This window comes from Drosophila mauritiana, chromosome 2L, assembly GCF_004382145.1.
Source record: "Drosophila mauritiana strain mau12 chromosome 2L, ASM438214v1, whole genome shotgun sequence".
Taxonomy (NCBI): domain Eukaryota; kingdom Metazoa; phylum Arthropoda; class Insecta; order Diptera; family Drosophilidae; genus Drosophila; species Drosophila mauritiana.
In genome coordinates, this window is record NC_046667.1 from 21,317,575 (window position 1) to 21,342,932 (window position 25,358).

Here is a 25,358-nt window from a genome sequence, read left to right on the forward strand (position 1 = left end):
ATATAAATCTAAACTAATTTCTTTATTTAATTAATTAATTAATTTATAATTTTAACAATTTTTTGTTAAAAAATTTTAAAGTTTATTCGCTGTTAGCAATTTTTTTACAACAATTGTCAAACAACATGGTTATGCTATTTTCATTTGCATCAAATATATAAACATATAAATAAAGAACAGCGTTTGGCGGCTGGGATATGTTTTTAATAATAGAGGGATAAGGGACAACTTAGGCAGTAAAAGGCAAATTTAAACCCATATTCGAAGACTTATGTCTATAATGAAACTAAACTAAAATTTGCACTAATGAAATGTGAATAAATGTGTATTTCTACTTTACGACATTTTAAATTATTTTAATTTTGGTTATGCTAATTTTCAATAAGTTATATCACAACAATAGAGACAAAGTGCGTCGGCGTGTGAAGGCTTGTTTCGAGTCAATCAAACAAAATACAAAGACATTATTTGGGATTGTGCCAATGCGGAAGGTAAAACATTGGTTCAACATGAAAATACTCTCACAACACAACCTATATAATTGGTATATGCATTTGCACTTGTATAAATAGGGGTAGAGAGCAACACAAGCGAGTAGCAGAGTTTCACTGAGATCCAAGACAAAAGATTCGCCGAGCTGCTTATTAGTATTAACTCTTGCTGAGTGCCTTTTTTTTTCTTTGTACCAGGATGTCATAAAACGGATTATGGCTGATGGACTGCGTCAAACGCTTGATCCACTCCTGTTGATCTTCCTCCGTGGCAGCGGACATGCGGTACACCGTATGCTTGCCCTCTACCACCTGAAATATGAAAATATAACTAATTAAGCAGTACATTCTTTTTATCTTATATACTTACTTTGCCCTCAGAGTCAGTCTTGCACGCCTTGATTATATCAGCACCGCCCGTCGCAAACAGCTCAAAGCAGTGCGGTTTGCTGCGATCGTGAATCTCGCGCACCGATATATTCTCCAGCGGTATAATGCCGCGTGGTTCCTTATCCGTTGTGTATTCAAAATAGTATAAGCAATTGTCGTTCAAAATAAACCAACGTCGTTTCCACGATTTGTATCTTAGCCAAAAGAGAAAAAGCAATTCGTTGGTTAGGCAACCATCTTGGCATTATTTATCAACTTACCTGCCGCCTTGCTTCCACAGCCAGCCCTCCTTGTCGGGATTGAAGAAGGTGTGCATCAAATCATTGCCATCATCCTGTGGTATTTTAAATGGCTCTGTTCGAATTGATTCGTAAAGGGATTCCAGCAGGCCACGGGGCAAATCTCCGCCGTTGTTGATGCCACGATTCATCGATATGAATTGATCAACGGTGGGTTTGTCTTTAACCTGTTGAAAACAGATTTGTAGCTTGCATTGAAGTAAAGTTCGGTGATCAAAATCCAATAATAATAATTTCTTTAACTTTAGTCGCAAACCTGCAGTCGTTGCTGTGCAAAACAGCACGCATTCTAAACTTTGGACTCTGTCTTGCAGAGTCGGCATATGGACAACAACAAACAACAGTGGATAAGGTGCGTTAAACTTGCAATTTGTGCCCATTGGGCCCATCTGCCCATTAGGCTGGTGACTTGTCTCTCACTTTTTAACGCACAGGCCGGCGTGAGATAAGAAAATGTTTTCTATTTTTTTCGAGTTATTTTAGTTATTTATTAAATGGATAAAAACACACCTTCTAGTCCACCGCTCTCGGAAGAGCTGAACCGATTCGAGAAGATGAAGAAAATCGCTGGACATACTCCAGCAGAGATACGAGAGCTATGACACGAGCTATGATTGCCTCAAGGCATTAAGATTCTTTTGGCCTTTCACAAAGAAGTCTTGGTAAAACCAGCTCTGCTTAAACAGTAACTATTACATTTATCACTTCCCTTGTTTGTTCAACAACAACAACGTACACTGTGGGAGCTTCGACAAGTACTGCTTCGACAAGAACTGCTTCAGTTATGTCCACAGGTTATACTACTTCACCAGAGGTTTCCCGACTGGGGTCCTCGTTTCAGACCATCCCCCCTTCTAGACGCAGGAAGCGGAACCCTACCGATTCTGGAAAAGATACTACAATATTGAAAAAAGCAAAGAAACCATTTCCCGTGCGTCTATGGGAAAAACAAAACAAGCTTCCCCATCAACTAGTTTGTGCAACAACCGTTTCGCTGAAGAAATAAGCCTTACCGGAGATATGGATACTGATGAAGAATCAATTGAATTTAACGCTGACAACTCAAATATTGACCAGCCGCGTCAAACGGCAGCTCCAAAACCTCCTCCCATATGTGTTCCTAATGTTAACAGTATCAGTAAGCTAGAAAGCACCCTCCACCCTTAAGGTAATCTCTGAAGAAAAATATGACATGCGTACTTCCAGATCAGGAATCTCTCGAATCTACACAGCAGATGCAACGTCATTCAGAAGTGTGGTTCATAACTTGACTGCCTTGAATTGCCAGTTTTGGCATAATCAACTCCGTGAGTAAAAACCATATAGGCTGGTGCTGAAGAACATACACTCAACTGTCCCAAGAGAAGAAATAGAGCGCTGCTTCACAGACAAAGGCTTCGTTGTACTGAACATCTACTCCCCAAGGAAGCCTGGCTGGAATAAAATCTTGGCTGGTGGAAATGACGACGAAGAAGCCATTATCGCACAAACTAGACAAAATCTGTTCTTTGTAAATCTTAAGCCGACTCCGAATGTGGCCGAGTCTCTAAAAGTAAGCCGTATTGGAAGGCCGTAAGGAAGGGTTACAGTGGAGAAGGCTACTCGCAACAAGGACATAGCTCAATGTTACAATTGCCAAAATTTTGGCCACACCCGCAATCGCGTTCATTTAAGCCCAGTTTTCGGGAATTGTGCGGGTGAGCATCCTACCGGTTCTAAATCATCTGAGACACACCTAAACAATCAATACGTATGTGCAAACTGCTCGGAGAATCACCCTGCAGTTTTAAAGGCTGCAAAGTCAGAATAGAATTGAGTAAAAAATTAAAGCCAGGGCCTAGACCACCCAACTACACCATTAACAGAAATAATGAAATCCGCCATGTACAATACGAGTCGTCGTCAGCTGTCAGAAATGGAGTCTCCTATGCTGACATAACAAGAACTAAAGCTAAAAACAACTACAGCGTTCCTGCTAAGAACACAAACACTCTAAATACTGAGGAACAATACAACTCTAACAGGAACTTTGACACTCTCGAGAAGGCAATCTTGGACATTAACGCCAGATTGGATCAACTTTTTAAATTAGTCATGGAAACAATTGAGCCCAACAAAGCTTTTCGTGATCTAGTTCACGTTCTGATTTCTAAAAAATGATAGTCTTAAACTTAAAAATCATGTACAGAAGAATGAAGAACTTCGACTTTTTCTTATTGCCCACTCTATAGACATCATGCTTATTACTGAAACTCATATGCGCCCTGGACTAAAAGTATACACTACTGGCTATGAACACTGGCCAATCATCCAATCACTACTAGACTGACGCCAACAGCTTTGGACTTTTTTATTGTAAAAGGGGTGCCAATAAATAAACTTTCAATTGAAACAAAATACGATCTATCTTCTGATCACCTACCTATAGTAGCAACATTAAGCCACTCTCCCCAATATAAATCCAGAAAGAAATCCTTACTAGCTCCCGGTTCCTCTGTCGAAACATTTAGGAATGTCCTAGGCAGAAGCATTAACCTAAACATGGACATAAATTATCCAGAAGACATCGAAGATGCTATAGTGATGTTCATGGACAAAATTCACGTGGCTGCGACACTTGCTACACCAGGAAGCAGAAATTCTCCTACCCAGAGTAGACGCAGTATACTTCCACAAAACGCTTCAGTTCTCATACATCTCAAACGATGAGCTAGACGAGAATTTTCCAGAACAGGAGACGCACGCGCCCACAACATTTACAAAAGGTTATCAAAGCTTCTTAACAAAGTTCTGGTGAAAAACAAACAAGACCACTTTGACCAAATGCTGGAAAATGCAAGACCTGATGCATCGACTAATTACTTGCTGTGGAAACTCACGAATAAGGCTCCCATCAGAAATCCGGCTGGTGTTTGGTGCGACTCCAGTCAGGAGAAGGCCGATATCTTTGCAAGCAGCTTAGAGGATAGATTTAAGCCATTGAATCTTACTCCGGCAGAACACCGAAACAGGGTGCAAACATTCTTGGACCAACCTTTTCAAATGGCCCTTCCCACAAACCCTGTTACTTTGGAAGAGGTAGTAACGCAGACCAAAAAGCTCAAAACTAATAAATCGCCTGGTGAGGACCTCCTAGATAACAGGACGCTCAAACTCTTTCCCATCAAAGCTGTACTTTTTTTAGTCCTATTGTTCAATAGCGCTCTAAGGCTGGGACACTTTCCAAGCAAATGGAAATCAGCAATCATAACCATGATTCCTGGAAAGCAACCCACTGAAGTAGATGCATATAGGCCCATTAGTCTTCTACCCGCGCTAGGGAAAATGTTAGAAAGGGTAATACTAGAACGCATTCTCAAACTTCCAAGCGTGAGTCAAGCTATTCCAGAGTGGCAGTTCGGTTTCCGAAAAAGTCATGGCACTCCAGAACAGCTACACCGAGTGACATACCTTGCTTTGGAGGCAATGGAGGACAAGATGTATACAACAGCTGTATTCATGGATATACAACAAGCCTTTGATAGAGTTTGGCAAGATGGTCTTCTAAGTAAGCTTAAGACCATTTTGACGCCACAGCTATTTCTTCTTATCAAAAGCTTTCTATCGAACAGACAGTTCAGTGTGGTTGTCGGTGGCGACAAGTCGTCTACGCGTACAATCTCAGCAGGAGTACCCCAAGGCGGTGTTTTAGGCCCGACTCTTTATTCGCTGTATACTTCTGATATGCCGGATTCCTGGTGCTGTACAGAAGTTGAAGACGAAAACGTTCTTATTGCAACCTACGCGGATGACACCGCTAATGGTCAGGAGTACAAGCATAAGTGATGCAACCAGGGGCCTACAGGAATATGTGACGGCCTTCGAGAAGTGGGCAACGGAATGGAATATCGGCATTAATTGCAGCAAATGTTCTTGCGTCACATTTACAAAAAGGCCTTTGAACTGCTCTGGAATTTCAATGCTCGGCTCCACACTTCGACACGAGACCTTCTACAAATACCTCGGGGTGATTTTGGACAGAGGACTAACGTTTCAAAGGCATACGACTATGATCAAGCGAGCAGTACTTTCAAAGGCTGCAAAAATGTCGTGACTCTTATCGCCGAGAAACAAACTCTCATTGGCAAATAAAGTTCGCCTGTATAAATCCATCCTGACCCCAATTTGGAAGTATGCGTTGCAAATATACGGAATTACGGCCAGAACTAATCTGAATAAAATAAGAGTTGCTCAAAGTAAAGTAGTTAATTCACTATGTAACTCCCCCTGGTACATGAGAACCAGAGATATAGAAAGAGATCTTAATATTCCAAAGATAGGCGATGTATTGAGGACCAATGCGAGATTATTATAATTATTTGTTCATGGAAAACAAATAAATTAAATATTGTTAGAGTAGCTTAATTTGTAAAGTAATGTATATATTGGTATGCCAATATGCTGTAAAATTTTATGTAAAACCTGGTAAACTACCTATGTGGCACCTTGTTGAATTCAATTAATAAAATTTACAAAAAAAAAAGAACATAAAAAAGAAGTCTAGACTAAATTTTATAAATACGAACCGACGGTTCCTATAGGAACAACCAAAAAAATTGTATAAAAAAATTGTTTAAAAAAAACAATTCCTGGACAACTGCAATTGAAAAAGGATTTGGGGAATTTTAGAAAATAAGGACGAACAGACGACATTTTTACATATATCAACTCGGTTGTTAATACTGGAAAAGAATAAAATACGTTATTGGTTGCCAATGCCAAACTCCTAAATATATTCGATATACTCTGCATATCATCATTCCTGATATAAACCTGAATTTGAAAAAAATATAGTGGAGTAAATGTTCTGCTTTTTTTACTGTTTACTGCGACTCAGTCAAAATGATGATATCCGAATTTTTAAGATTTGAAATAGACAAGTTATTCTTGTATCCAAACATATTAAAGTGCTTACAGATGGATTGTGTAGTGAGGTATTTAGCATTATAATTGCGAAGCTGAGCACATAGCATGTGTCCGTGTTGGTGAATATATCTGGATTTAGTTGACAGTAGCGCTGTGCGAAGGTCTCCATCATGCGATCGATCTTTTGTGCCTCGCCGGGCAGGCGAAACGACCACAGAAATTGTCTGTAGCAAGGAAAACGAAGAGAGAAACAATGCTATTAGCGATTGTGGTAATAATATGGTTGTCGGGCACCTACCTTAGGGCTTGTACTAGAATAAGATTGGTGAAATCGTGAAGCGCCACAAAAGCCTTGAGCACATCTTCATTAAAATCGTTTTTTTCGCCGAGGTAATCGCCTAGAAATAAGTATATTTTTAAAGTGTCTAATGGTTTTTTCGTATCGAAGGCCGTAGGGCGTAGGGAATCAATAACTGTTATTTGCAATAATTTACCAATGGCTGTTTTATTCAGTCCCTCTCCCTTATAGAGAAAGTGGGCAACGTCCTGGGGATCATGACGTAGCAGCCTGTTTTCAACGAGATACTCAATGCCTAAAAAAGTAAGACAAAATTGTAAAAATATTAAAATATAAGTTAACTAACTGCATATATCCGTAAATCGTATAGTAAGGGGTATACTAGATTCGTTGGAATGTATCCAACCGAGAAAAGCGTTTCCGGCCCTATAATTTGATAGCAAAGTCGATCCTCCCATGTCCGCTTGTCTGTTCGTCCGTATAAACGTCAACTCCTCAGGAACTATTAATGCTATAAAATTGAGATTAGTGGAGAAAGTAGAGTTGTCAGCTCCTCCCAAAGTGAGTGTTTTAAAATTTTTGTAACTATACGAGTTACTCGTAAAGTAAAAGGGTTGAAATTCGTTGAAATGTATGAAACAGGCAGAAGGAAGCGTTTCCGACTACATAAAGTATATAAGTATATGTGTATATTCTTGATCAGCATCAATAGCCGAGTCGATTTAGCCATGTCCGTCTGTCCATATGAACGTCGAGATCTCAGAAACTATAAAAGTTTGTTCAGCCATTTTTTTTTTTTTTTTTTTTTTTTTTTTTTTTTCCTAATTTCCACCGATTGTCAAAACATATGTATATATTAAATTTCTTATTTGCAATCCCACTATTCGAGTAACTCGTCTATAGAGTTCTCTCTAGACTAGTAACAAAGCAAAAAAGAATAGCCATGTATATTTTCATTTAAAGTAGGCGTGGTAAAACGGGTTTTTATCAAATCAATAGAAATACTAATAAAAATATAAAAAAAGATCAAAATATTTTTCAAAAGTGAGGGCGTGGCAGGTTTGGACGTTACATAGATAGAAATTTACAAGACTAATAGAAATAGAAACATACAAGAATGTGGCAGTTTTGTGCGGTTTTTGGGCGTTACGGTGTGGCTTCATGGGCCTTTGAGCCGAGTCTTTGTCTCTACTATCTGTAGGCTGAATCTCAACCTTCTAGCTTTTACAGTTCCTAAGATCTAGACGTTCATACGGACAGACGGAACTGGCTAGATCGACTCGGCTATTGATCCCACATTAAGAATATATATACTTTATATGGTCAATAAATCTTACTTATCACGAATCTTATTACTTATCAATGAATACTATACTCTTTTACTCTTTTTTATAATTTATTTAAGCTAATATAAATTATTTACTCCACAAGCTAGCATCGCATAATACTTTCCCCACCCTACACAAGGTGATATAAATGGCACATTTGCATCGAACTTTAGCATTCGTGACATAAGAGATACCGGTTTCTCTTTTCAATGAAATTTAATTATACTTTAAAAAGATTTTTAACACGTAGATTAATTTTGAATAGCTAAATAAAAACATATTTACAAATGCGTTAATCCAGACTTGAAAACAACTTATTGACGAAACAAGCCTAAATTCCGACAACTAATTCGAAATAATGTTGGTTAGTTTGCAACCATTTATTTACCTTTTTTTGGGTCCATGTTAAACTTTTTACGGCCAATGGACATCTGTTTATCTTTATTGGAATGCTTGCAGTCTTCGGGCACATCCAGCGCCTCCATTTCTGATACAACCTCGCACAACTCATCTTTAATTTGCTGAAATTATATAATCAAAATTGTACAAATTATAATATTTTTAATGAAATTTAGATAGAACTAGGCAATTTTCAAAGTTAATGAATGTAAAATGTTTTTCATAATGTACAAGTGTCTGCCGGATGAAGTAAAATAAAAAAAAGGGAGAATGCCATAGTTGAGTTCCCCGACTAATAAAATAATGAAAAAATATCCAACGATTTTTCAAAAATGTGGGCGTAGCAGTTTTATGGCGTTAGAGTGGGCGTTTATCGATGCAAATCGATAGAAATTTACAATACAAATAAAAATATGAAAAAATATCAACACATTTTTCAAAAGTGTGGGCAGACCAGTTTTGTGCGGTTGTGAGCGTGGCAAAATGGGTCAACAAGCTGGCGGTGCGTCTTTGTCTCTAGAATCTGTATGCTGAATCTCAACCTTCTAGCTTTTATAATTTCCTGAGATCAAACGTTTTAAGACCATAAAAATAGAGGATTGATCTATATGTTCTTAACGATGTACTATCGAATGTTTTTTACACTTTCCTTAACCACTGGGGGCATGTAACATGTAATTTATTATTTAATTGAATTCAAAGTTTAACATAGTAGTACCAAAGACATTAGAATAATATTTTGACAATAATTAAAAATGAGGCACCAAGTGCGGTCATAAGCACCTAAGAATCGAAGTCTACTCTGATTTTTCACACGTCGCAAGCTGAATACTCTCTCTAATGACAATTATTTTAATATAGTCTAATTTTAAATTTATTTTGTGATATTATGTATATAATTTCGGCTACTAATTTTTTCAAAGTTTATTCAAAAAATAATATCATTGCCTTAAGCAATTCAAAACAAGAATATTTTACATGGTACCATTTAATCAAAAATAATATAGAATTAAAGTCTAAGAACTTGTAAAGTTAAGGGCATATTTTGTCAAATTTACAATGCACGAGCATACGCGCGCACAGTTGTCGTCTGTCACTGTTGCGTGGAAGAGAGCTGATGGCTGTAGTGCGCTCCGCTCTCTCGCTCTTAAACAAAAATTCAAAAGAGCCAAGAGACACCTCTAGAGCCGGCCCTAAAACATCGTGCGAAAAAAAATCGTATGGCGTTACGCATCTTGTTATTCTGGTGTCTTTGGAAGTATCATTTCTTATGGCATTAAAAAGTATAGCCAATAAAACCCAATTTTTAAAATTTTACATTGTGAAGTCTAAATCGGTGTTGTCCCACTTTGCATACCTTTGATGGTCGCCTGAGGATGACTATATTGTCACTCTGTTCAGTATTGATGTCATTTCGCTCGAGAAGCATGCGGCAACTCTCGCACAAATTCGATTGCTGGCTCTCTCGCTTGCTGTCGTTGTTATTATTATTTGAATTACATTTGTTGATTTTGTGTATGTTAGAGTTCCGCTCGGACTCACTTTGTGAGTTGGAGCTGTCGTCAATGAAGCGCATTTCGCCGATATCGGGTGTAAGCGGTGAACTGTTTCTCGAACTAAGATCCGTTTCCAGAAACAACCCGCCAGTTTCAATTTCATTCTCCACGTCAAGCATGCGACCCAGGGAATTAGAGCGCGATTTGCGGGGGGATCGCCTTGCGATTATTTCGCCATATTCATTTAAAAGCAGTTCCACGGGTCGCGACACAATTAACGTTCTTGTTGTCGTTGTGATGGTTGTGTGCTTGTACTCCGTTCGCTTGCTTAAGAGTTCCGTGTTGGGTTCATCGCAGGGTAGGCGCTGTACCTCTGTGACTTTCGTGGTTACATCGCTGCAATTTACGGTTTGGGTGCTTAATGTGGGGCTGGCGGGAGGTGGGCTGTCCGGCGCTAATTTCGTGATAGTATATGTGGCCACACTAGTGTAGGGAGCAATGGAAGGGGAGCGGGGCTTGGGTGGAGGTTTCAGCGCGATCACAATGTCCGACTTAGGCGTGGCCATAGTAGGGGTTTCATTTCTGCCCCCTCTTTTCGTTATAGAATTGCATGAGCATCGAACGCAAACGCTGCTAGGGCTACTATCACTACGGCTGCCCCTTTCACCTAGAGGCCAACAATTTTCTTTAAAAGCAGCAGACGATACATTTAGGGTGTTGACATAGAAAGTGCTGTTGCTTCGCCGACTTTCAGGGAATTTCGATTGAAATAACTCCACACTTACACCGTCGCAACTCACCGGCGTCGTGGATAGGTCAAGGCAGCTCCTTTGCAACGGCTGCTTTCTGACAACACTTTCACTTCCTCCCAAGCCGGAGGAGCATTTCTTGTTTTTGGGCTGCCGACGAAGCGAGGAGAACCAGTTACTTATGCTGGGACGCTTCTGGTGGAGGGATGCCATCCTTCTTGCACAATTTCTCACTTCCTCGGAAAAAAATGCTGCACTTAAGCATGCCTCTCCATGGTGCCCCGCTGAAAATTTTATAGATCTAAGTTTAAGAGAATCTTTTCGGTCCAATTTCTTGAGGTAGTCAATTTACAAGTACAATTCGGCGTTTTTGGCTTTCATACCCGATACTCATTTAGTAAGGCAAAATTGGCATTTAAATAACCTACCAAAATAAACTAAGAGTAAAAGAAATGGTCCAACTCCTTACGGCAACCTAAAGCATTCAGAGTCTCTTTAGTACAGCAGTTTTATTGCTGCTCGCATATCTCAATCTCTATCGCACTTCCATTAGCTGGGTAACAAATACGTTATTTGTCATTGTTTAATAATTAACCGTCATTCGGTAAGCCAGCTTATCCTTTAAATTACAATAGAGTCTAAAGTATTGCGATCACCATTTATGAACCAAAGCTACTTCAAAACAATGGTCTGGGTGTTCTGGGTGGGTTCAAGATATGTTTCCTGCATTCTTTCTTGGTGAACACTGGTTAAACCAAAGACACTAGAATATTCTAGTGTCTTTGGTTAAACGAATGTATATTGTTTATTGGACCATTTCATCGACACAATCACAAAGTCATACATCAAATTAATGCGATCAGAAATGGCAAGTGTATTACTTTTGTACCCAAAGGCACCTTGATTTCCGTCAGTTTTGTATATTCTTACAAAAGCAACCTGGTGGCACGTTTTCTTACTTTTTTTCTGCAGACATTTTCCACATCTCATTAAAATGGCAATGGGGAAGGGTTCAGCTATGTATTTTTCACTGAAATTAGAGAGTATTGTGACCAATCTACAAAAATATTACCGACCTGAGACTGACTGCGCCCTTTTGCAGATACCTAAATATGTTCTGAGGCTTTTAGTGTATCAACGTGGTAGCAACAGGTACTCCCAAACAACAACTGCGCTTTTGAATAGATCGTGTTTCTTATAAAGCCGTTTTTGTATATATTTGCTAATTGTGTATTTCGCTTTCGCACTCCGTTTTTGACAGCTTATTGTTCTGGCACTTCTCGATTCATAACAATGTAGGTCAATTCGATAGGCTTAATCGTCTACGCGTTGGAAATTCAGCATTCCCCGTTAAAAATGTAAGATATTTTGGGCGTTAGAGTAAGCGTGGAAAAAAGTATTTTGGCAAAACCTGAACCTATTAGATAAACCGCCCAGTTTCTAAATTATACAACGATACCATGTACGAAAAATTCATTTTTGTATTAATTAATTACTAATGGATGTAGAATATACATATGTTAGTCGAATATAACATATATTTAGCACTTGACTATATTGACGCTCAATAACTTATATCGAAAAATGTTTAAATCTCTGCGTATTTTTGCAGAAAACGTTTTGAATTTTTACATTTGAAAGTGATACCAAGACAAAGAGTCGAGACAAGGCAAGACCACATAATCGTAGTACGTCCCGGTCCCCAGCCATCCGCTTCCGCTGGTCGTTTTCTATCTTTCTAGACGTGAGATGTCTGCAAATGCTGTTGGCCGAAGTCATTTGAACTCGGAAAATATACGAACCGGTAACGGTTTTCTCCTCCCTTTATAATATCTACCATTCCATTTTTTCGGTGGAATTTCTGCCATTTTCGTTGGTTGGTTGATTCTTGGTTCTTTTGTCTGACTTGTTGTATGTTTCTACATAATGCTTCCTGACCACTGTTTGCTGTAATAGATACCTTAATTCTTTACTTATATTTTAACTCGAATTGTTTATAAATTGAATATTTTCTTAACTAGGAGAGAAAAAACATGAAACCATTGTCTTTTATTAAAGTCACAAGATGTGTGCAGCGTAGGTCCTGGAGATTATATTTGTACGCCGTATTCTCAGGGACCTTCTGCGCATATCTAGCAGGAGCGCATTCGTTTGGCTCCCTCACAAAAAATACATCTTCATTTCGAAGGCAGCTGTTTCAACGTTGACAGCTTGTTCGAAGTTTGTTCTGAAGCATATGTATTGGATTTGGAAACCGCAAGAAGTGTCTGGCATTATTACAACCTGGAAGGAGCAGCATGAACAGCAGTACTGCGTCGCGAGTTTACCTTTGGGATAACCAACGATCAAGGCCAGTTGGTCTGGGTAATTCCTATTCCCAGGAACCAATACTTCTATTATATAGATATGTATTCTTATGACTATACTATACCATAATTCAGTATGAAAATTCTAATATTATTTTCCTCGTTACCATCAAATCCATTTTTGTCTTTCTTTTATTTATATATATATATTATATATTATAATACTATTATATTATTTATATTTACGTATTCCAAGCAGCTATGCTTTCTTTGGTTTAATGGAAACCCGAAATCGAGGACTTTTAGGATGAAAAGCGTGGATTTAGTAATGCGCTCGAAACCCTAAAAGAACCCTTGACACACAAAACGGCTATTTCGAACGGGGCACAGTAAAAGCCTCTGAGCTTTCTTTCCCTACTACTCTTTATTGGTTATCAATTGTGTAGGGTAAATTAACAAATACGAGTTGGGCAATTTTTTTTTGTTTAATTTTTTGTATAAATGCACATTACATAGTTTCAAAGTTAGTTTCAATTTAGTACCTGTACCTGTTTCCGCTAGACAGCAAAAGCAGACAAATGAGAGTATATAAGCTCAAAATGAACCTTTAAATTTAAAAGTAAACAAATAACCAACTTGCATTTCTAAACGGGATTGGATGGGGAACGAGGCAGCAATAGGAAGAAAATTGCAAATGCATTTTATAATCTGCAACTGAAATCACACTAACAAGCTCCCAATTCGATAACGCTATATGTAATTTTTAATTGCAAAAGGCCAGGAAGTAATTTTAAAATTTAAGATTATACAAAAAAACTTAGCTAGTTTAGTTAGCTAACTTATTTAATTATCTGCAATCGGTAAAAAAGAAAACGTAAGTTGATGTCATGACACGTGATTTTTCTAAGTGCATCTTGAACAACGTTTATTATTTAAAGTTGTGATTACCTCATACAGAATTGTCAGAATTGTAACATGCCTTTGCCTATGCTACGTAAGTACTTAATAGATGTCACTCATCATAAGTACACATGTAAGTAGCGAATACTGAACTTGTTATAGTCAAGCCAATTAACAATTATAGTTCGCAAGATCTGAAAATTTTACTGTTTATGCTGAGTTTCAAACTTGCTATGATAAGACGTCAATGTTCTTATTTTGACCATTTACTTTTAGCAGGACAATAGAAAAAGTGAGGTTTACAGTGGACCAGAGTCAGTCGAACAAAAACCAAGATAATATAAAATATTTAATGTAACGTAATTAGTAGATTTGTATATTTATATTCGTATACTTTGTATTTGTATATTTATATAAGGAAAGAGAAAAGGATATACATATGTAATTTCATTTAATTTTAAATTATATTATTTTCGCTCAAATAAGGGACCCTGCGACCAGGGACAGAATTAACTGAGGAAACAAGGGGCACTTCAACACAATGTAATCGAATTGCTTAAGCTTTTTGACAATTAATGCCCTGTTATTCTCTCTTTCAGAAAAGAGCCGTATGCAATTTGAAATAGTTTCCGTAGAAGAGAACAGACACACAAAACCGAATATGATAATTGTAAAAAACAAAAAAAAGGACACTTAGTTGCTTCTTTCCCTTTAAGGAGGCAAGTTATGGATGTTTCACTGTACGTACAGAGGTGGTAAAATGTATTTAGATAAAATACATAGTAATATATTCCAACTGCCGATGATAACACGTTAATGTTTTTGATTGGACTATTTGCCAGGTACATTCAGTTTACACATTTCAAAACTATTTTCTGCTTTGGAAATTTTTGTATAGGTTCCTTAGTCTTAAGTAAGCCAGCTACATAGCAGTTTCTGTGAATACAGATTTAAAATATTTTGTACATATATACATAAAAAAAAACGCAAGAGAACATTTTTGACAACGTTTATTATACCCGTTACTCGTTCACTAGATTCGTTGAAAGGTATGTAACAGGCAGAAGGAAGCGTTTCCGACTATATAAAGTATATATATTCTTGATCAGTATCAATAGACGAGTCGATTTTGCCATATCCGTCTGCCCGTCTGCATGAACGTCGAGATCTCAGGGACTAGAAGGTTGACATTCAGCCTACAGATTCTAGAGACGAAGCCGCAGGGCAAGTATGTTGACCGCCCACAAGCCGCACAAAAATGCCACGCCCACACTTTTGAAAAATGTGTTTATATTTTTTCACATTTTTATTAGTCTTGTAAATTTCTATCTATTTGCAAAAAACTCACACTAGCGGAGTCACGGGTATCTGATAGTCGTGGAACTCAAATTTTCTATTTAAGAGTTTCAATAAAACTATAGAATTTGCAATTTTCCTGTCTTTGTATTACCGAGAAACCTTTTTATTATGTACTTCCTGCAGTCCCCTGCATAACAAAATATTTAGTTTATATTATAAAAACGAGGATAATATAAGCGATTAAGGAAACCAACGTTTCCGCAAGAGTCATGTCTAGATTGCGGTAGCATAACTCCACTGTCAACCCAAAAGGCAAGTATTATTTTCGGTTTTCCCTTAAATCGGTGAAAATCAAAGTTCACTCGCCGCACAATTCACACTCCCGACTATTTAAGGTTAGATGTGCAAAACTGCCAGAATACAGGCTGAGTACTGTACAATGGCCCAAAATAGACATAGACACAGGCTGGCCGAGCGCGCCATTTACATTCTTGGCACCATTACCGAGGAGAGCAAAAATGTTTGCAACACCACGGGACTTTTAACCTCACCATTCCCTTTTCCTGACCGGTCGGTCTGAGTGTTTTTGGCATGCTTTGTTGGCAGGCTCGCGTTCAAAAAACAAAAAGGAAGCCACCATAAGAAAGTTGCTTCGGCAAGCAGAAGCTTATAAAGCCTTGAAGAAATTATAAAACGAAAACAAATGTTGTGTACCGAAAAATAACACTTTCTAATAAAAAACAAAAGAGATTGCTGCGCTCGAGTTCCCCGACTATCAGATACCCCTTACTCAGCTACTAGGAATGCGAACGCGAAATTTCATCATTTTTTTCGGGTATCGATAGATATTGGGGAATAAAATGAGAACAAATTTAAAATTTGTTTAATAGCGTTAGAGTGGACGTGGCAACATGGGTCAACAAACTTGTGCTGCGTCTTTGTCTCTAGAATCTGTATGCTTAGTCTCAACCTTTAAGCTTGTATAGTTCCTGAGATCGAGACGTTCACACGGACTGACAAGAATATATATACCTTATATGGTCGGAATCGTTTCCTTCTGCATGTTACATACTTTTCAACGAATCGAATATACCCTTTTACTCTACGGGTATAAGGAAACTATATTTACCTTTTTTTTTTAATTCAGTCATATTATTTTTATCAATATAAAACATAAATTATATGTTTGTTGTCAAAAAACTTGTGTATACCATCAGAAACAACGGCCTTAATTTTTCCCATTCATTTTTTGAATATTCCTATCGAAGCTATATGGTATTGTGCTTAGATTCAGCATGAACTATCAGCAATAAGAAGTAGACTTTTAAGAAACTTTCATGCCGATAGCTTTTAATCTAAGGCAAGTTTGTGTAAAAACGGAAGGAAATGACTACATCGACTTGGATGTGAACAATGATAAAAAAATATCTCCAAATTTACATACATATATAAAAAAATATTAAAGTGTTAAATAGGACAGAAACTAGTAGTAGTCATAATATATTTAAGGGTTTGTTTAATGTCTTTGGTTTTTATTAGAGAACGAACAGCTCCTTTGCTTGAAATCAAAGATTGGGTGCACTATCACCACTCCATGGCATCGATTGGATTGGCGGCACAGCACTGTTTGGCAAGTTAAGTGGAATTTTTTGGAATATTGACCTGTTGAAACGTCTAAACAAGTCTCAGTTTAAGACATCACTTTCAAAATTTTGATAAATACAGCTGTGTTCATAAAAATAGCAGTGCGAGGGAAACTAATAAATAAAAAGGTATTTTTCCATGTCTCTTTTCTGAATCGACTTTTTATTTCACTTATTTTTGTAAAATGGAATGTGTAAATATGGAACAAAAGGAAATCCCGTTTGTTATTCATGTTATCCTATTTTTATTTACATTTCTGAGCAAATTCACTATTTTTAGGCTGTTCATAAAAATATCAGTGTCTGGTTTTGTCCAATATTTTCTTAAAAGTTAGTTTGGTTAAGTTAATTCGTATATTTAAAAGAGCAATGAAATAAAAAAAAAATAAATAAAAAAATATATATTTTAGCGGGTAGAGGCTCCCAGGAGAAAAGAATGTTAATTCTTAAGCTAAGAAAGGACGGAAAAACATATAAGGACATTCAAAAAACCCTTGAATATTCTGCCAAAATGATATCCAATGCCATTAAATATGAATGGAAGCCCGAAAACTGTGGTACCATACGTAAAGGGACATAATGTCTGAGGAATCAGCGACGTCTGGGGAATCAGCGACGTTACAATTCGGAGACGACTACTGAATCAAAATTTAAGTGCGAGGAGTCCACGAAATGTTCCCCTACTTAGCCCAAGGCTAAGTTAAGCTTTGCTAAAACCTATCTTAACTGGCCAGTCCCCAGATGACGTAATATCCTTTGGACTGATGGGTCAAAAATAGTTCTATTTGGTGGAACTGGTTCACTACAGTATATCTGACGACATCCAAACACGGAGTACCACCCAAAACACACACTCAAGACTTTCAATCATGGTTGACCTAAATATCTGGTATGGGCTTGTTTTTATACAATGCATTGTATTGCAACGTATATAGTTAATATATGTGTAGTTGTACTGTTTTTGTGTTGTGTAACATCCAATTTATGTATATTTTAACAGATAATTCTAAAGTGTCCCCTGAGTTTCGTGGAGTATAACTAATTTTCTGACAAAAGATAAAAACGTCAGATTGTACCTTTAACTATTGTCTTTGACGGTAAAGTAATATCTTTTGCCCATTTTTGCTCGTTTTCTAACAATTTTATTTTATATATAATATGCAAGTTCGAGTTCAGACATAGCGACCTCCTGGACAGTTGGAGGCGTAAAAATAGGCAAATAAATTATGTTTCAGATTACGTTTATTTCGCAATCAACAACAATAATCTGGAATCGAAAAGACAGAAAAGATTGACAAAAAATAGTGCATTTTGAATTATTCATTAAAAGAAAACTGCCCGAGTGTAACAGACAACTAGACCGATATACATACATATATTGCCAAACATACTAAAAGGATGGCGTGTAAGATAACAATTCTTGTTAGTGATTTTGAAAACTCAAAGACAGCACAGCAATATATAAGCACCAGGCTTTTAAATAAAAGCCATATCAGCGACATATATCCTAGCCATAGCCCTATAATGAAGTGATCGAAGCAAAATTACAGTGCCGACCAGAGGGTATAGAAGTAATGGAAAATACTGCTCAAGTACTATTACAAAATCTCTATATCACCAACGATCCATAAAGTACTTGTCCGCGGATTTCAAATCAATAATTCCGCGTTGGTTCTACTTGGATGCCTAGGCGAAAATGCGAATGAAGCCCGATAGTCGAATCAATACGATGAGTGATATTTTCCACAGAGCGATTGATTCCTCGGACCCATTATTATCAACAATTTGTTTAAAAGAAGGAGACTGAAAAATAGGAAAACACCACTACCGAAGGCAGTATAAGTCTTTTGAAAATAGTCTGATCCATCTGGTCCACCTGATCCATCAGACAAAATATTGGATTCACATTCTGATTTTGATTCGAGTTCAGATTCGGAAATTTATAATGTAGAACTAGAAGAAGAAGAGGGCGATTATTCATAAAACAATATATCTATACACATTTATTATATTTAAAAAACAATAAAATTTCGTTGACTCCTGAATCATACCAGTAGTTAATATGGGAGGCAAGAGAGGGCGTGTCGCACGGACTCCAAATTGTACAAACTATTTGCGATTTAACAACAAAATGTGCAAAGTTTCAATCCTGTAGCTTTATTTTTAGACTTTATGCCAAAAAATTCGAATTCAGGACCACAGTGCAATGGTATGATTCCACAACACATGAGTTATGGTATTATAGACCAAAACGCATATGTCAACATACTTAGTGATGTCTTACTTATTCTTCTTATTCTTAATATATTATGTCCTTAAAATGGTTATTCCAACAGGATAATGATCCAAAACACACAAGCAAATCGGCTAAGAATTGGTTCACCCAAAATAGAATAGATGTAATCCGTGGCCAGCACTATCTTCCGATTTAAACCCGATTGAAAACCTCCCCCCACACGTTAAACAATATGTGTCGAAGAACTCAACGACGTCTAAGGCTCAGATTTGGCAAGTTGTGCAGGATGCATAGTCAAAAATTCCCCCCAAACGTTGGCAGGACCTGGTGGACTCCATGCCGCGTGGATGTAAGGTTGTGCTGGCTAACAAAGGCTATCCAACCAAGTATTAGGCTCTAATTAACACATTAAAAAGAAATACTAAGTTTGTTCTAGGTAAAGTTGAATTTTGTTAGTATTATTTTATAGCACTGCTATTTCAGTGAACACCAGAATTTCTGACTATTATGTTGTTTTAATCTATATTTTCGAAACTATTGAAGAAGTAAAAATTAAGCATTTGTTGAATTGCTTGAAATTAAATAGCTAATGATATTATGAAAAAAAAAAATTTCCATTAAAACTGAAAATCATAGGAATTTTTTATCCTAAGCTCGCTTGGGACCCACTGCTATTTATATGAACACAGCTGTAGATAACGATCTGGGATGGTTTTGACTCTATATTATGAAAATGTGCCCCAAATCATAATTGATGAACCACTGTGCTCTACCATTCACATTCCCAAGGTATTATTAAATTTTTTTTTTAGCTGAATCAAAGTATGCATATCTTAGTAAGCCTAAATGCGTTTAAAATTTACATTAATTTTTGTGACGACGCTCTGGCGCACATGGACACTGTAAATGATCATGAGGCTTACATTACTTGCCATTATACATATTTGCGAGGAAACGACTGCTTTAAAGTATATATGTATGTTTATTCTTGATTAGGATCACTAGCCGAGGCTATTCGACCATAACTGTCTGTCTGTGCGTATAACGCTGTGATCTCGGGAACTAGAATAGCAAGAAAGTTGGGACTATGTATGCAAACGTTCTAGAAACGTTATTTTCTTTCAAAACTGCCAACAATTTAAACTACCACGCCCACACTTTTAAAAAATGTTTTAATTTGTTTGATGTTTATCCTTTGTGAGTCCATTTCCAAAAAACAGACAAGAACGTGAACTTGGGAAAAACCGGTTGCCATCAAATCAGCGAACAAAACGAGTTGTATGTACAGATAAATTACACAGTAGCGACATCACGGATTGAAGATTCACATTGTCAACACACAAAGAATGAGAAAAACAAAATACATTAGTATGTATGTGTCTGGTTGTGTAGCGGGCATTTGAACATATCAATCTATATATATACATATATCATGAGTAATAAGTGACGCGCATTGTTTTGTACTTGTAAATTGCTTGGACCAGATAAAGAGGTGAAACTTGTGTATGCATATTTACATGGAATATTCCGATGATTCAAATGGCAGTCTGCAAATTATTGCATTTTGCGCTGTCAAGCGACTTCTGGGTAAAAATTATTAGTTAGTCTCTTAAAGTTTAATGACGTGTTTTTTCCACTATCAGCACACACAATAAGATAAGATAAGGTGACACTTTTATCCGCTAGCTCTTAATATTTCCATATCAGCAAACTTATTTATTACACATGGCCAGCGAAAACAAACCAAAGGTTATTATTAAATATTTATATTAGATTATTTTTGCAGCAAAGCCTTGGAATATCATCACTACAAACAACAGAAGCTGCGTGCTAAAATATATTTTTCATTCCACGTTTTGTGTGTGTGATTCATGAAATTGTTGGCACTTGAGAAGTGGAAAGAATGCGAACGAAAAGAGCAAAGAAATTAATATTCAGGTTTAGTTTAAAAGGCCGCGCACTCCGACGGTCCCGTATCCGTCACCTCAACATGTTGCGAAGGCTCTCAGACTCAGACTGAGGGAGACCTCGAACAAGTTGTTTTGGTTCGGTCGTATAGGAGTTGCATATAAGAGTTCGATGCAAACTACTCTCCCACAATTTTTATTGATCTAAAAGAAAGAGAGAAAAATGTTCTCATTTCAAATTGTGTGCTTAAAAACGACGCCGCTCACAACAAGTGTCTTTAAGAGTATAAAAGAGCAAGACGGGCGTAACGTTTTTGAAAATAAAATGGGCGAACAGAACCTTAGAAATCGGAAACTATAGAAGCTAGAAAGTGAGATTAAACAAGTAGTAACGTTTACAAACCAACGATAACAGCCACGCTCACACTTACAAACATTTTTTTATTTTTTTCGGTCCAATATTTGTTATATATTTATTATATTTCAATATGCAAACAAAATTGTAACATCTTAAAAAATTCCTTGCCAATTTCTATCGCTACCCAACAAAGTTGTAAATTATTCTCCCAGCACTTCTGCATGTATGTACATATATACATACATACATACATATGTGCTTTCCCCCGGCTTGAATATTTGCCGAAAACAGCAACTTATCAGCGCACTAGCGCCATTGGCTTGATGCAACTTATCATGATGCAACTAAGGCGAAGGAGAGAAGTGCACTCGCATTCAAATCAAAAAATGTTTTACCTACATCCAGCCTTATTACTTTAATGCACTATCAGCTATGAGTCACACAAATCAAAGTAATTAGAAAATATTTGTCTATCACACAATTTCCCAAGGCTTTCCTATGGCATACAAAAATATAAATAAATAAAAATAATAAACATAATCAAAATATACAGAAATGTGATTTTTGTTGATTTCAGTCAGAAGATTGCACGCAGCGAAGAAGACATTTGCGTATTTTCCTTTCGAAATTTCTGCGCACACAAACGACACATTCAAAGTGTAAACACAAAACATATCATTGCAATCCATTAGTTTAAAGGCTTTGATTACAAATATACTAATTATTCTAAAGGGGATAACACAGTTTTAATGACATAAATTGTTAGAAAAACTATATTAAGATATAAAAGTAATGCAGCGTTTCCGCCCCTATAAAATATACATATATGTATATATCAGTGATACTTGATATCTGATTGTATATACTTCACATATGTATAGTACTATATACTTGGCTTGGTATTTCCTTTTACTATACGTTTATGGGCTTTACATACTTTTAGTGTTCTCCTGTGTATTGTCATAAAACCCGAAAACGAATTTAACTTTTCTTTCCGTCTGGATTTTCCCATTCTTAGCCGAGGCGAACGAAATCAAACTTCACAGCACCCAAATATCTTGACCCAAGTTAACCCGAATGCTGAACTCGGCTAATTGCCGAAAAATTAAAACTGAATCGGATGTGTAGAACAAAATAAATAGGTAATTTTGCGCTGAGCTAAAAATTATTATTCCTGGCAGTCGGGGAACAAAAGAGAGAAAGGTAGGGGGCGATGTGGCACTTGCATATCTAGAATAAAATAATAAATTCCAATAGTTAGGAGAAAAAAAAAGTTTAGCAACGGGAATTTGGTGGAATCAGAAAAAAATATTACAAGATTTCCATTTACGTGCAGATGTGCATAGTAAAATTTTGACGCTTAACAACACATTATCCTTACACTAAAAGTAGTTTAACATTATTAAGGTAGATCAAGTTTTATCATTATCAATAAATAAAGCCGGTTAACAAGGACTCGCACTAGAAAAATGTTAATATTTTCAATAATTTCATCAAATGTTTATTGTAACCATTAATAATTTAATTGAAAGAATCGGAACACACACAAATTTATAAATGACTTTTCAGCACACTCACCTTTGCGTTTTCTCACAATCTGACGATACAAGCACTTGCACATAGTATGTATGTATCAGTACAATGACAAAATGGCAACTGTTTAAAAGCCAATAAATAAAAGCTGTTGGAAGACGCAGTTTTCTTGTTCTGGCGAACCGATCGTTACAGGAGCGATGACTTTAATATTCTAAGTGAATTCCAAAGGGACAGTATTAAAGGATTGTTGGTTTCGACTGACCAAACCTTTTTTTATTTTGTGATGACCTGTATTTGTATATTTGGAATTCGAGTGATTGAAACATTATGTCTTGACAAGACTTTAAATATACTACCAAAATTATCACTGTGTACGGCAGTCCAAGTACAAGTAACAACTTGTAATGGGGCTGGTGAGGTGTAAGATCAACCACAAAAAATATTAAGAAGTTCTTGCTAAAAATTATTGACACCTTTGTTAAAATCATAGCAAGTATTTTGAGAATTTTTTGGAAATAACATTTTTTGTCGGGTCCTCTATCAGCAAGAAAATGTTTAGTAAGAGAACTTTAGTTCTATCTCATTTGAAAAATTATTCTACAGCCATAACTGTGTTTATGTTGTTTCGATATTTAAATTTGTAAATTTCTATCGATATGCTATATCGATAAAAATACGTTTTGCCACGACTACCAAACATACTTTCTATAAATGTTTTAATATTTGTTCGTTTTAATAGGAATACTGAAAACATTTAGTCTACACCTTTTCTCAAACCTTTTTATTCATTTGTTAGACTAGTTCGCAATTCCACTACCCGCGTAAAGGGTATCTATTAGGCGAGAAATTGGTCTATGGCGTGCTCTCTTATTTTCAATTTCAAAGCTGTTTGGTCCATGAAATTCCATAACTTTTGATGAAACGCTATAAAAATGAACGTTTGAAAGTTATTAGGCAACTAAAAACACTTCTTCCCCAATGCAGAACAATTAACGCTTTTCAGTAATAGTTCTTGTATGAAGCGTATCCAAACGCAAAATAGCTTGATAGAAGAAACTTTAGTTCTACCACATTTGGAAAAGTCCTCTAGTTTATCTTGAAAATTTCACACTCCTACAACTTCAGAACACATGACACCAGAGAAGCCTTTATCAAAGACACTAGAATATTCTAGTGTCTTTGCCTATACATATGTATGTCGTTAAAAACTCATCGTAGAAGATTGTGGGGGTGAAAAACATGGTCATTGTATTCAGGTACACTGATATGAGCACTAAAATATTTATATATATTTTAAAACTTCTGATATTAAACATAAAGAAGTCTTAAGAATTGAAAACTAGTCACGATCGCAACACCAACATAAAATAGCTAAAATTGCCACTAGCCGCCAGATCACATGACTTTCCGCATTAAGCCGTTAAAAACAACCCAAGTAGAAACAAAACTTAATAAAACTTCATAAAATGCTATAAATACATATATATGCACATATGATGATTTTTGGGATATTTACTTTCGATCATTTGCCAGTGTTGTCAGTGCAGTATTTCCCAAATTAATTTCAGCTACATACATAAGGGATTTTTCTGAGCCCCAAAAAGACTTTTTGTCCTTTTCTTTATCGGTTTATTAGAATTTATATATTTTAAGGATAATGTGTCTTGTAGTAAATTCAAAGCCTGCCAAGCCCTCCTTGACGCCAAATGACTCAAAAAGAGCTGGCAAAAACTCGACAAAAGAACACCCAACATCACGTAATTGTTTTTCTGCATACTACTAGTGTATGCGAATATGTTTTTAAATCGTTGTTTCCAAAATCAAAAATGTATGTATATATTGATGGTCAATTACCTGTATTTCGAGTAAAAGTTCCTGCTTCTTGCGTCGCAGCTCAATCAGCAGTTTTTGCTGCTCCGGTGTAAGTTCTGCAAGAACGAGGCGAATCAATAATAATTCATATATTTGTTTCTGGGCATTTTGTAAATTGTATCGCAGCAACAACAGTAAAAAAAAACACCAGAGCAGCATTCCAGGCATACGCACCCAACACACATACACACGTGCATGCACGAGCTGTTTGCGATGCGATGAAAGCATCTTGTGGGCTACGTCAAGCTTAGGCCGATAAATAAACAATTTTCGGTTGAAGAAACCACAATGGATTGCTAATTGTGCAAATTGGCTTATTAGCGTTACCAAAGCTCTTCGGACTCAATTCTGATGAAGGCCAAAAACGAGAACACATACATATGCACACTAACATTTCACCTAGCACACAAGTCCATACATACAAATGTTGCTTGTTGCTTCTCTTATTTTGTAGTTGTGGGTATCCCCATTTGCGAGCTTAATAAAATTATCATCAACACAAATATTCGTATTCTGTTCATGCTAGGCAATATCCTTCGGGCAAGCAAAAGTATCTGCTGTTTACCTGGCATTGAGAATTCACTTCGCCCCTTTGAAATGGCTCCGTACGATCTGTTGTCGAAATTGTCCATTGCGCTAATCATCGCGGAGCTACTGAGCTACTACACACACTCTCGCGCACACGACACACACTCTAGTTGTACATTTTCCCCCAGCAGTTGGCTAATTTTTAGGGCTTTTCATTGAACAATCAAAGACGAACGGATAATAAACAAATCAACACCAAAAAAATTCTATCGCCATTTTCTTTAAGGTCTCCACTAGCGATGTGCTGAATCCAGCTATCGGTTGAGTGAACAACTGAAAAATATGAAGTGCATGCTGTCTTAAGCTGGGTGTTACGCGAGCTCCGTGTGGCAACTTTTAAAATATCCTGATTCCACTG

General features: G+C 36.7%; 1 protein-coding gene across 7 annotated transcripts; it reads right to left on the minus strand.

Moving 5' to 3' along the window:
- Positions 1-307: 307 nt before the first annotated feature.
- On the minus strand, positions 308-25,241 carry LOC117135264 (cytohesin-1). Of its 7 annotated transcripts, none has more exons than XM_033295417.1 (9): positions 20,257-20,742; positions 10,407-10,639; positions 8,100-8,232; positions 6,580-6,678; positions 6,384-6,483; positions 6,135-6,309; positions 1,142-1,347; positions 862-1,075; positions 308-803 (listed from the first exon to the last, which is right to left on the minus strand). In XM_033295417.1, the coding sequence occupies exons 2-9, from the start codon at positions 10,566-10,568 to the stop codon at positions 651-653; spliced, it is 1,242 nt and encodes a 413-aa protein (XP_033151308.1). In that variant the 5' UTR covers positions 10,569-10,639; positions 20,257-20,742; the 3' UTR covers positions 308-650. The 7 variants fall into 7 exon arrangements, with proteins under 7 accessions (XP_033151308.1, XP_033151311.1, XP_033151307.1 ...); XM_033295419.1 differs by lacking the exons at positions 10,407-10,639; positions 20,257-20,742 and adding exons at positions 24,395-24,468; positions 24,978-25,241 and having other exon boundaries at positions 651-803; XM_033295415.1 differs by lacking the exon at positions 20,257-20,742 and adding an exon at positions 24,395-24,468 and having other exon boundaries at positions 651-803; positions 9,468-10,639.
- Positions 25,242-25,358: the final 117 nt, after the last annotated feature.